This window comes from Crocuta crocuta, unplaced genomic scaffold, assembly GCF_008692635.1.
Source record: "Crocuta crocuta isolate KB4526 unplaced genomic scaffold, BGI_CrCroc_1.0 scaffold83, whole genome shotgun sequence".
Lineage (NCBI taxonomy): Eukaryota > Metazoa > Chordata > Mammalia > Carnivora > Hyaenidae > Crocuta > Crocuta crocuta.
In genome coordinates this window covers 2931212-2944817 of record NW_027529638.1, presented here as the reverse complement: position 1 = coordinate 2944817, position 13606 = coordinate 2931212, and the positions used below count along the sequence as shown (strand labels likewise).

Sequence of the window (13606 nt, the reverse complement as noted above, 5' to 3'; positions counted from 1 at the left end):
TCACAAAGTGTTAGTCAATAGACTGATTGATCTTGTGTGATTGTTCTGTTCTTAATAATCTCTGCAGCCTTACTGAACTTTATGTATATGTACTAATATTAGTTTTTTAAAAAAGAGACATAGAAATTATTATTGAGTAAAAATTAAAAACTTCACTTAATGATGACGAACAAGAAAGAATTAAGTAAAATATATTAATTGTTGGTGATTGAGCTATATTATAGGACTTACCATGTTAATTGGACACACCAAAAACTTTGGAGGTTACACACATGAGGAGTGATTTTATACACTTGTTGCTCAGTTTATGGGCAGTTTGACCATGACATTGCCATGGGGAAATCTGAGTGAGTGAACAGTAAGTTTTAAATGGTTAGTCACGCAGAAGTGAGGTTGGGAGTCCCCATTACATGTATATCTCGCTACCCTGCTTAGCTATTTTTTATTTTTATTTTTAATATGTTCATTTGGTAAGAAGTATTATACTCATTAAAAAAGATTATATGTGGGGCACCTGGGTGGCTCAGTCAGGTAAGTGTCCGACTTTGGCTCAGGTCATGATCTCGCAATTCATGAGTTCGAGCCCCTCATCAGTCTCTGTGCTGACAGGTGGGAGCCTGGAGCCTGCTTCAGATTCTGTGTGTCTCTCTATGCCCCTCCCCTGTTCACATTCTGTTTCTCTCTCTCTCAAAAATAAATAAACATTAAAAGAAATTTTAAAAAAAGATTATATATGAATGAGAGCTCTGTATTTGATATCTAATGTCAATTATGTCAATTAAATATATGACACAACTATAATCCATCTAGGAACTGATGTTCAAAGCTCTCCTTAACATTGCTTATGGAAGTATTTGAAAATATTAGGTATTCAATAACTCTTTTTAGAATGATATAGTCAAGTTAGATGAGCTGGATATGTGATACCTCTATTTTCAAATTAATTTTAGTGTGTTTTTATTTTTAAAACTAAATCTTTTGGTCAACTTTTGTAAACAGATACTAATAGAGGGCTAGCATTAATTTGAAAGTCAACTTTAATATAATTTTGGAGAGGAATTAAATATTAACTGTAAGTGTGAAGTAGATATAGGTACCCTTTGCTCCAGGAGTAGCTCATCTTGAAAAATTTTATATAACTTCAATTTTTGCAAATTGTCTCTTATTTATAATACATGAGAAGAACTAATTCTCAAAGTCTCCCATTATGAATCTTCTGTGTAGTGAATAAGCAAGCTGTAGTTTGTCTTTTGTTTTTCAATAATGATGTCTGATTTTTAAAAATTAAAACTAGCCACAGATGTAGGCCAACAAATTCCTAAAATTTTTTAGTAGCACCAATTTAAAAAATGAGATATAACAATTTGGAAACTTAAAGTGTGCTTTCTACTCATATTTCAAATCTTTTGGCAGGCTAAATATTTATTAAAAGCACTGTTTTCCATCCCTCTCTAGTTCTGATGTTGTATAATTTTTTGATTTTGTGACATATGTTTCTCCTTCTAAAGCAGCTGTTAAGAAAGCTTAATTAGTTTTTAATTAATGAGAATTAATGTCATCCTGGAAATTGTGTGAATTTTCTATCTCATCGTAGATAGTTTGAGCTTTTTGAAATATACTGCCAGATCTGAGTGGGAGCCTGTAAGGTTTCTCCAGAGGAAAACCAGGCCCTCTTTCCTCATAGAGGCCAGACGGCCGTGCCTATAGCATAAGGGAAGTAATGATGTTTCCAAAGAGCACAACCAGTTTTTTCCTCTACTCTCAAGAAATTCTAGGAAATGTGCAAAATTAGTCAAAAGGTGACACTTGGTCCTAAATTGGGTGTAATAACAAGTCAAGGAAGAGCTTTTAGATCATTAAAAGCATTGCTGAAATTTGAACAAATTTTGCTTTGTTACTAATATTACATGGAAAAAAAAAGAGAACTATTGAAACAAGAGAAATTTGGAAAATTCATGTGAGAAAACAAGAGACTGCTCCTTTAGTCTGTTTCTGTCCCCACTGTCGAGTGAATCATTATGTGGTGTAATTGTTCTGTGCCTCTGTGGATCTTTACAAATGGAGCAAAACCACAGAGTTTCTACTTTTCTGGAAGTGTGTGTAGGTGGAGGCTGTTGTCATGGTTGGGCATCCTGGAAAACATGACGTTATTCCTCAGCTCATAGGTCACACTGTATCCTGTTACTTAGATGTCAGGGAGGGTGGCTAGGAGTCTTAGTTGCAATATAAATAGAAGTTTATAGAAGTTGAAAAGTAACCTGAATAGGATTCACTGAGTAATCCCTTTGAAGCAAATGCAAACACTTATGAGCACTATCAGAAGTGATTATTCCTGCAGGGATAGAAAACGAGTTATTGTGGTCTGTATCATTCTGACTTGGAGACCAGAGGGTAGGAGTCAGTCTCTGAAGGGCCTGGAGGCATTGATAAGGAGGAGGGGTTATTTAATAGTTTGCCTGTAGCTTATGGTAATTTTCACGTTTCTGAAAAGTTGGCTTCGTAGTCTGGCCTCTTGGGAAATCTCCACATCTACTTTGTGGAGATGATCTGAATCTAAGAAGATAGATTCTATTAGTCCATGAGAACTTGCCTCAGTCAACTGGAATGGCCAAGGTCAAAGAGGACTGCACTGGCGGGGAGTGACGCATTCTGCCACCTCAGAAAGTCTGCATTCTGCATGTTGACGCGGGACAAGGAAACGGCTGGGCGGTAGAACACATCCAGACACATTTTAAAACATGTATATTCATGTGCACCATGTGTAATGCTTAGCACAGTGGCTTTCATATAACAGCTTTTCAGCAAATACTGATAATATTGAATTAAATCTTTTAACTATAAGAAACCTTATTTCCAATTTTTCAATGGCAGGTAACTTGTTTCCACCCAAGGGACCTCATACTGTCCTTCATGAGAGGGCATTTACTAAAATTTGTTGAAATGATAACTATAGCCATACTTGCTAGCCATTTATTAATATCCTGTCACAAGAACTGGAAACAGGATTTGTTTTTAGAAATAAAGACACTCTAGAAGGAAGTCAATTTTTTGTGAGGACATTGTATTTTATTCACCAGTTATCATGAGATGTGTGCAATAGGATAAAACCTACGTTTGCCAGTACGAAAGTTCTTCGCTCTGCCTTATTTACTATACTCATAATACAGAATGTGGTTTTCCACTCCAAATTTCTGAGTATAAAATATTAACATCTGTTATCCAATTGCGTGGCTTGGAAGGTATTATGTAGGGTAAATGGATCGTCTCATCTTTTTTTTTTTCCTTTTTAATTGATGAAGCAAAGTACCATTCAGCAAAGTCTATTTTTAAAAGTATTTATTCAGTTGATAACCAATCCCAAATTAAAAGAGATGAAAAATAACATAGTTAAGAAAACAGCGAATTGCCTGTTGCTAGATATGTATGCGGGAAGAAAGGAGGTCTTAACAATTTTCTAATGTATCAGTGACCCCAAACCTGTGCATAAGTTCTGAGGTGGTTGAAAGTGACAACCAGTTCTCTTAATGATTCACCAAAGGGGGAAAAAAAAATCCAACATCTGAAAAGGATAAAATTACGTGGATATAAGGTATCTGTCTTATTCTGAAATAGCAAGGTTGGCGAAAGTGGTGAGAACCAAGCAAACAATGGGGTAAATGAAGTAGCACCAGGCAGAAGCTGAGTCTGGCCTGAATTCATCCTCAAGCTATGACCTTGGGGAACTAGCCTGAGGTGTTCACTTTCCCCTCTGATTCAGGTGCTCTCTGTGGTCCCAGGCAGGAGGGACATTTCCTAGAGATTTGTAACCTAGGCTTGGGCAGAAGACTGGGTGGAGGCATTGTCTCTGAGCAGTGCCTGTATTTACAACCCAGGACGACCTGTAGATATCACTGAAGTAAGGCAGAGTTAAATAATAATAATTTTAAAAACCCAGTATTAAGCCTTAGATTTGTCAAACATTTGGGCGGGTCACAGCTTCTCAGCATCTTATATTGCAAGACCAGAGAGTCTAGATCTGTGTCGTTCCTCATAATTCCAACATTAAAAAAAATCACTTTTAATAGAATTTTAGAGCAGCAAAGATTTTAATCTAATTAAATATGCCTTCAGATAGATATTCACTGAGTGAGCTAAATGCTAGACAAAAATATTGTTGTTCAAATGAGGAAAACAACACTGTATTAGAAATGATCTTGGAGTCAATTAATTTCCAAATTAATAGATTCAGCATGATGAATATTTCCCTAACAGCAAAGCAATTATTAATACATAAATTCTAAGTTTAATAATTACTCTTTCTTTCTTTCTTTCTTTCTTTCTTTCTTTCTTTCTTTCTTTCTTTCTTTCTTTCTTTCTTTCTTCCATGTGACAAGCCATCGTCCTGCTATTATTGTAATGGTTACATTGTTTACATGAACTAGGATAAATATCTCCCAAAAAAGTGCTCACAGAGACACCGCAAATAGAAATATATATGAAGAAAAACAAATATATTGTTGATTCAAATTGTCTTATATAGCAGGAAGGCAGTCTTTCATTGGTTTAGGACATCATATAGTGCTGTTCTAGAGAACCATTCCTTTCAGCATAGCTCTGGTAGTAAAACTTAAGATGTTTTATGCTTGAATTAACCCAAGGTAAACTTTTAGAAGAACTCAGGTCGATTTGTGAGAGAGTAGCCATTTTCTGATTTTATAGTTAAGACTTCAATGGTATGAGAGCAAGTTTAGAAAACATTTTTATTAGACAAATTATTTAGACAAATTATACACAGAAAGCTCTGCCACTCATAACTGAGGCCTCCAAAAAGTGTTTCGTGTATTTGTATAATAGGCAATACATCAAAATAGGCCTATTTTAAATATTGTACATGGTTAACAGTTTGTCGATAGCTAAAATCACTGCAACATCTGGTATGTCCCTATATAGCTTGTTGTAAAGTATTTTTTTTTTTGTTTTAAAATCAGAGTTGGGAATGAGATCGTGAATGTTACAAGGGAAAACAAGTTGTGCATGCACTTAGGTACTTGTTACCCTGGAAACAAAATGGTTTTTGCATGATAAGAACTTTTTCTGCCTTACACAGTAGACAATATTTGAAGATTTAGTACAAAAACAGTGACAGTACAAGATGCTCCCCAGAACAGAATTAGCATCAAAATATAATATACCTTAAGAATATACCTTTTAATTTCTCCTAAAGCAAATCACATAGGTTGATTCCTCTATCAATCCTAGCTACGGAATGAATTAGATTAAAATAAGTGTATGGCTGCGTAAAAACACAGGATAAGTGCTTGCTTCCTACTTACCACATTTTAATTTAAGGATTACAAACAAAGTTCATTCTATAGTTCTAACAGGTGAGAATGCTACTTTAAAAGAGTTGTGCACAAAGAGGCACTGTTTTTGCTGTCATCTTCTATACACTTGGCACTAATGTAAAAAATACATAACTCCTCCAAATAGAACTGAATAAAAAGCGGGTTAAAGTCGAGAGCCCGGTATGGTCATTATATTTTCTTCTTTAGGATAATGTAGGACAGTAATTAAGGCCACATCAATATTTCTTAAGGGCTCCCACCTCTCCCCAGCTACAGTTGTATTGATTGGCTTTCTGCTTTGGAAGAGGATTTATTAACCTTCGATGATCTACGTTTAAACTCTTATAGAGCTCTATGTGCTGCTGTGGACATGGTCCAGCTAATAGCATTTTCCATTGAGATAACTGATTAAAAGTAAAATGATCAAGGTTAGCTTTATATAATGCTGAATAACAAATGCAAAACCTATTCGAATGAGTTACATCTAGGAACAAATATTAAACCGCCCTGGATGTTTTAATAACAAAAGTATAAAATATTCTCTGTTGGCAAACAATGCGAGTCAGAATAACATTAAAGCAACCTGCCTTTTCTAACTGAAAAGACCCCCTGCACTATACATAGTTCCTGTATACAATACTGTTTTTTTTTTTAAACTAAAGCTTTATTAAATGAATTGCAATAGCAATGGCCGCCCTTTAATATATATACACATTATATAGGTGCATATATATGTATATATATGAGATACTAATTTATTTAACACAATAGAGGCTTCTGCCATATGATAGAGTGTACTGTACATAAGAAAAAACTTGTAATACTGTACAATCACATAAAGGTCATATGCACTGTTACAGTGCAAGCGTAGTTTTAACTGTAGTCTTGACTGGCATATTAATGGCTTTTTTTTTTTTGTAATCCTACAAAATTGCATTCTCATATTATGTGGCCTGAATGGTCTTTAAGTTATCTTATAAACACTGCAGGGGTTGCCTTTGGTCCACAGTTAAAGGACACTCAACAGCAGTGGAGCATTGTATGGATGCAGCAGAAGAATGTAAAAAGACTGAAGTTATTGCAATTATAGTTTTAAAAATAGAGAAATGTTACATAAGAGGCCTTTATGTGAAATTAATCCTGCATATGCTTTTAGTATACTCAGTGCACATTTCCTATACTTGAAGTACAGTATATGAAAAGCAGACTAATAGGATCCTAGTATACTATATTCTGGGGGAACAAGTTGAGTAATGAAAAAAAAGTGGAGGGAAATGTACAGAAAGAGAGGGCAAAAGAGAAGGAAATAGAAGAGAGAGAGAAGAGGGGGAAGGTGGCGAGAAAGAACTATAATTGTTACTAATCATCCTGATTTTTCTCAAAAAATAATGTTACATCCATGTTAGTCCCACAATATTACAGTCGCTCCTTGCAAAGGGAGTCCTACAAAAGAAACAGTGAAGAGATTTTGTTTGATGCTCATATGGAGGTGCCTCGGTCTGGATCATTACCCAGATTGAGCCCCAGGGTAGGAGTTGGTTGATAAGGAATAGATGACATTGTTTTTATAGGACTCCTGAAAAAGCCCCCATTAGGTGCCCTGTGCCTAAAAGGGCCAGTTCGGTGCTCAGGCACGTTGCCAAAAGCGAAACCAGAGGCAGCTTTAGCTGAGAGTGTGCGGCTAAGAGTCTGGATCTGCTCTGGGATAAAGGTGGTTGTGGTGATATGAGTGTTCCTGAAATCACTGATTTGCTCCAGTGCTTGTCGTGTTGGCAAAGTGTCAATGTCCAGAGGGGTCAAGTCAATTGACGAGGTGGAAAACTGTTTATGGGGGCTGTCGTCATCTGTGCACAAGCTATTTACACGTCTATGGAGGTGCTCCAGGTCAATTTCCTTGTCATCCTGGAGATGAAGAAAAAGAAGATAAGGTTCTCATCAGTACTAGCTTCCATGGTTAAAAAAAAAAAAAAAAAAGTAGTTCAGCAAACATGATATGTAATTAACTGAACTTGGGGGTTTATTCATTTAACATATACCTATTGAGCACCTAATATGAGCCAGGCATTGTGCTAGGTTCTGGGGGTACAAATATGACTCTGAGATAAAGTTATCTATCGGAAATCTTTTTCTTGCACTGAAAGTTCTATATATGTCACATGCAACTACAAAAATATAGGAGCAGAGGATGGGTGATAGCATTCTATAAGATCAGGGACAGACCCAGGCAAAATCATACAAATCAGAAGTATGGGTTTAACAACTCACTTTCCCACCGCACCTCTTCTTTCCACGTGTTTTCTCTTTTGTCCAGGTGTCTTATTTCAAGCTGGATTTTTGTTCTTTCCCCCTATTCACTGCTAACCTTAACTTTCTGTTCTTGGAGCTAAGCGATATGATATGCTAGTTCACACTAAAGTGTTAGTGACTGTTAACATGTTATTTCTCTTTAGACCAGAGAGATATGAGATTATTTAGAAAGAGCAACATTCAACACAAGAGAATCACTTTCTCATTGAGGGATTTCATATGACACTCAAGCTATCTAGTACCTGCATGAGGCAATAATGTGAGGTCAGCGAGACCTTTAGGGACCCCTTGGAGTCATGAGGTGTGAATGACAGCTTTGGTTTTGGGTCAGGTTTATGCTAAACGGCCTCTGGATCAAAGATGCTTTGAGCTAAGCTAATGGAGTCTTAGTAAGAAGGTGCTTGATAAAGAAAAAGGAAGTAAAAATCTCCTATTTCTGATGTTGAAAGCAATTCATAAATCCATTAGGATTTTCACTAAAAGTGAGCATTAAAGCCCGATGTTTGAAAAATAAAACTGGCAAGAAAAAAAATAGTCTTTTATCAGTCATGTTTATGGCCAAGTTCAATGAATTAATTTCGCGAGGGTTTAAAAATATCTATTAATCATAAGAAGAGAAAATGTTTGTTCATAGATCTGGATTAGCTGTCATGAGTTAGAATGGAGTATGTATTTTTTTCATTGTGTTATTATAGTGCTCCTCAGTGAAAAATATTTTGATGTGCATCACTGTTTTTCCTTCTCCTTTCTCATTTCAAAATCCAATAAAAAATATCCATTAATGCAATATTATCACTGAGACTTTAGAGGGCTGAGAGATATAATTTTATGGTTCCCACAGCAACTATAATGTAGTCATCCATCAACAGATATAATAATGCAAAAATTTAATATCATATATAGTAATTCAAAATATAAAGAGCTTGGGGAGTCCTTAATTTCCAGATTTTTGAGAATATGAAATCTCAGCTATAATGTTGCATTAATGTGGTCTTTTGCATTGAATCAATGTCAATAGAGATACCAGAAGCTTATTCCATAAAGAAATCACTACAATAAAACCAGATTAATTTTTGGTTCATATTCCACTAATTGAGAATGTATGATCATTTAGATAGGTAGGAAGCTAAGTTTTATCTTTGGTAGGCCGAGGTTTTCCTTATAAATGGTGCTGATCAATTTTTGCCTATAAAGTGGTAGGAAGGAATTCTCAGACTACTTTAGAAAAAAATCTGTTTGAAAGAGTACATTAACATGTAAACATTCATATGCAAATCAGAAGTCATTTTTATTTGTGCATTAAAGCAGATCTTCTCAGGATTCGCTCTAATCATCAATTAGTCAAAGCCTAGTTACAGAAAGTTTAAAACTGTCCTTTGAAAGTGTGCAGCAAATCAAATCATGCAGCAAACTCAGGTTGTTTTTTCATTTCAATTTGTCAAGGTTTAGTTAAGATAATTTCATTATTTAAAAATTTTTCACCATTTGCCTCTAGTGGAAATATGATAAATTAATCAAGCAATTTATTTTAACTTCCTATTTTCTCTGATCATTTATAAATTACACAATTTTTGATATAAACAAGGCACATGCCACTTTCAAAGAGATACTATGTATAACTCTGCAAGTATTCTTTCAGATCTTAGAAAAAAATTTAATTTAATTTTATTAAAAATTTAATACTAGATGATTCCACAAAATGGGTTTATTACGCTTAGAGCTGTCAAAGAGCTAAAAACGTATAATCACTTATATAAAGTCTGTTTACAGACAGAGGGAAGGAGTCACTGGTGGTGAAGAGACAAATTATAATAATTTTTTTACTATGGCACTGTATTTCTTAGGCTGAATCTTAGAGACACAAGCAATTTACTTATAAGCTCCACAACCTATTGAGATAAAATGTTAAGCATCTTTGTGAACTGGTCGAGGGAATCACAGCCTTTAAGAAAACCACTGTTTTAAAGTCTATCTTGAGATTTGGCAGAATTTTAAAGCCTTTTACGGCACATGAAATGGTCAGTCTTTCAAACACTAAGCCTCCTCTTCGTTTATCTGGGATGTCCTAAAATGGAAATTGGTATTGGCATCCCCACTTTGTATATTTCATAAATTTATTTTCAATCTTCAAAGAGAGAAGAAACAAGGACCACCCCAAACCCATTATTCTCTTCCTGGTGATTGAAGAAACACCTGTGTTCCTGGAAACACAGCCTGCTTGTTGGCCCAACTTAGTGCTGAAACTGTCAATCAAGTACCTCTTTTGATGGGACCCGGGAGCCTTTCCTCTTGTTCCACCACGTCTCCAGCATCGCTATAAAGCAGGAGAGGACAATTCCAGCGGCCAGGATACAAAAAACTCCTGCAAAGCTCTTTATGTCCAGGGCACCTCCTTTCTGCTTTGTGTCCACTGAGGAATACAGGTCACACTGGCCATTCTTTGGCCACCATTTGTGCTTCAGGATGTCCATGTCACCGTTCTGTTGAAGCTCCAGGATCCTTAGGGTAAAGAACACAGTCATGTGTTATTGCAGACATAGTTATTGCTTTGGTCCACAACACATCCATTTATAATCCCACCTCCAAAGGATGGTGGTTGTCAAGGGGAAATGAATGTATAGATTAGCCTCTGCAGATGGAACGCCAGGACACTGAAAACGTTATTGCTTTGATTTTACATACAGAGTTGTGCCACAGGCTTTCGTCTCTCCCTTCTCTGCCCTCCCTTCCTCTTCCCATCCTTCATCTTCATCATCATCATCTTCTTCTTCTTCTTTTTTTTTTTTTTTGGTTTTATTCTATAATTTTAAATACTACCCCCCTGCCTTGTTGCAATGTGTTTTTACAATTACATTTCACAGGCACTGTTTTTATGTGGTTTCAAGCTGCTGCAGTTCTGTGTTGCTTCCCTACATGCAGAATGGTGCTCTGGATCTTAATGCTTTTATGAAGAACGTTTTGCTGCTTAGGGCAAGATGCTGGCATAATGTCGCCCAGCATATGCTACACACAAAGAAGTTCAATTAAAAAGTCTTCTATTATTTAACACAGTGTGGGAGAAAGCCTTGGGACAAGTTTGAAGTTGATAAAATACATCATTTTTGGTTTTTCACACAACTGATGTAGTTTCCCTTTTAATGCCAAAGGGGAAAATAATCTTACCTTGGAGAACAAGAAGAAAAGTTGACCAGAGGCTTTAGAAGTAGTTAAATTCAAATAAGAAATACCCTTCTTCGTCTTCGTTTTCCCCTCAGACTCTGGGGCTAGGTGCAAACACTGTAGCTTTTTTAAAGTGTGATTTTCATAGAGGTTTTATTCTCATTTCCAAACATTCTTGCCTACCACTGGCCCTTTCCAGCTATGCCCCATCTCACTGGGTGAGAATGGTCAGCACCAAGGCTATGAGCTGGCCGAGAGTGTGTACCATCCTCAGGGTTCCTAGGATTTCCCATCCGAACAATTCAGAGTGCTCCTCCAGGTGCTGGGAAGGCTTGTCCCACATATTTCCTCCTGAGAGCAAATCTCACAGCCTCAAGGGTGTCATAGGTCTATAGAGTGGCATTTAGAGAGCATGGATGGAGCTTGGATGTACGAGCTCAGGAGTATACACTTTTGTGTGGGTGATCCTTCACTGTGCAGGACAGAGCTGAAGGTGGAAGCGAGGGGACCAGGGACCAAGCCCCTGGGCCACTGGGTCAGTGTAGTATTTCTAGCTAGTCACAAATTAGAAACTCAAACCTGGCCTTCTAAGGGTCATGGAAGTGTATTTGTCAAGGTAAGAGGACAGAACCTATTTTATCTAAGAGTTTTTAACTCAATTTTTAATTTTTATATAGTTAGCCTTAAGATATGTGGACCTCTATTTGTACTCTCGCCTTGGGTCTTGGTCATTTGGGGAGAGACTGCTTAAAACTTTACAGAGAAGAATGATGTCTGTCTGGAAGGAGTACATGCTCTTTTGGTGATGCATTACCTTTTTATTGGTTTCATGTCATCTAGGTGTCTATAAGAATGAGTTAAAAGATAATGGTTGGGGTGGAGTCAATATTCAACTTGAGTCAAACAAGAGTAAGACTAGCCTGAAGGCCTGTGATAGAGACTTCGTCTTATCATGCACCTTTGACTGCTCCCATAACCTCAACCCCAGGACCCACAGGTGACACTCCAGGATCGACATTGTTCTGGAATTTCCCTCACAACCTGGACTTCTCCCTTTTTACGATACTGATCTGTCGAAATCTCTGTTGCTTCAGGGTGTTGCTCAAAAAGTGCAGCTAATTTGATTCATTGAATTCACTAAAATGATTATGAATACTACTGGATTACATTTTCAGCCTTATTCTTCCCTTTTCTCAGACAGAGTCATTTGTATTTTCCAAACTCTACAAGTGTGTTCCGTGGGACACTAGTATCTACAGGGGTAAGGGTTCTGTGGTCATTAACTTTGAGAAACACCTTCTCAGCAATTTACAGAGAAGTCAGTCTATTAAAGGTTCTAGGAAGACCTGTAGAAAAGAAAACTTGAATGATTTTGTTTAGCATTTCCCAAAGTTATCTGACTTTCCTTCTCTTTTCATCATTTTTTTTCTTCCCTAATAATATATATTAACAATTTGTGGAGCTAAAGTTTTATGGAATACACTTGAGACATAGTGCTTTCATCCAAAGAAACAACTACTAGCGGGAACTGGTAGCATGGTGTGAGGTATCACACATATCTGTGATCACAGCATCAAAGTCGCTTGCTTGGCATAGCTACAAATACATTCAAATGATGTTGGCAAACCCATTAGCTATTTGCCTACCTAAAGACACTAGGTAGTCAGGACACCATTGAATACTTTGAAGGAAAAACTTGGTCATCTCTAAAAAAAACAATGTTCTTAAATTTGACATTAGAGGTATACGTAGAGATAAAAGGAAGCTACAGTAGCATTTGCTTAATGAGAAGACATCTTGGCACAAAATGAGCAGCTAAGTTTCTCGGCCCTCCTCCTCCCCACATTTTACTGGTCAATGTCTATAGAAGTGGAAGTTTCCCTTCACAGTATTTAGCATCATTTAAAATAACTTGTATTTTCTTAATTAATGTCGATTTCCTTCTCTAGGGCGTGCATTCACCATCTTCCATACTGCCTAACTCAGAGAAGGAAAGTATGTATTGATTGAATATGTTCAGCACAGTTTTTGGTAAATGGACCCTACCTCATATTCCACTTTTTTTCTTATCACTGATATTATTTTTTAATTTATTCCATTCCTTCCTGTTCATTTATCCGTTCAATAAATATTTAAAGAATGATCTCCCACCAAGTATTTCTTTGGGTCATAATTTATGTTAAACCACAACTGCACATTCAGCCAGAATGGCCTGAGCAACATTGTGATATTATTTCTTTTGAATGCCCTCAATTCATGTTAATTTATTTTTTCATTCATTCACATGTTCATTTGGGAACCAATGACTGCCTACTCTTTCTCCTCAGTGGTATCTGGTATCACAATGTATCCTTATTATTTGTACATCTGAAAAATAATTTGTTTTTTAAAAAATGTTTATTTATTTTTGAGAGACAGAGATAGAGCATGAGCAGGGGAGGAGGAGAGAAAGAGGGAGACACAGAATCTGAAGCAGCTCCAGGCTCTGGGCTGTCAGCACAGAGCCCAATGAGGGGCTCAAAGCTATGAATGGTGAGATCATGACCTGAGCCAAAGTTGGATGCTCAATCGACTGAGCCACCCAGGTGCCCCCAAAATAAATTGGTTTTTAAAAATAATCATTGAAGTATACATGAAGAATACTCTATGATACCCATTTTGCTGCTAATGGGGTCAAGGGCCTTAAATTCAAATTGTTTAATTATAGAACTTTTAGGTTCAGCAAACTGGATGGTAGGAGTGACTGTGGGAAAAGAGTGAGCAGACTTCTCTACTTGCCTTCAAGGATCATCAAGGATCATCACACCACAAAGATC

General features: G+C 36.6%; 1 protein-coding gene across 3 annotated transcripts in view; it reads right to left on the bottom strand.

Moving 5' to 3' along the window:
• Positions 1–13606, bottom strand: part of GRID2 (glutamate ionotropic receptor delta type subunit 2) — a 1445111-nt gene that overhangs the window by 28397 nt on the left and 1403108 nt on the right. For 2 of the 3 annotated variants that reach the window (XM_077762308.1, XM_077762309.1), the window contains 2 exons: positions 9890–10130; positions 6804–7226 (listed from right to left, as the gene is read on the bottom strand). In XM_077762308.1, coding sequence (XP_077618434.1) covers positions 6804–7226; positions 9890–10130 — 664 coding nt within the window. Of the gene's footprint in view, positions 1–6803; positions 7227–9889; positions 10131–13606 lie in introns of those variants that run through there. The other variant, XM_077762310.1, reaches the window with a different exon arrangement.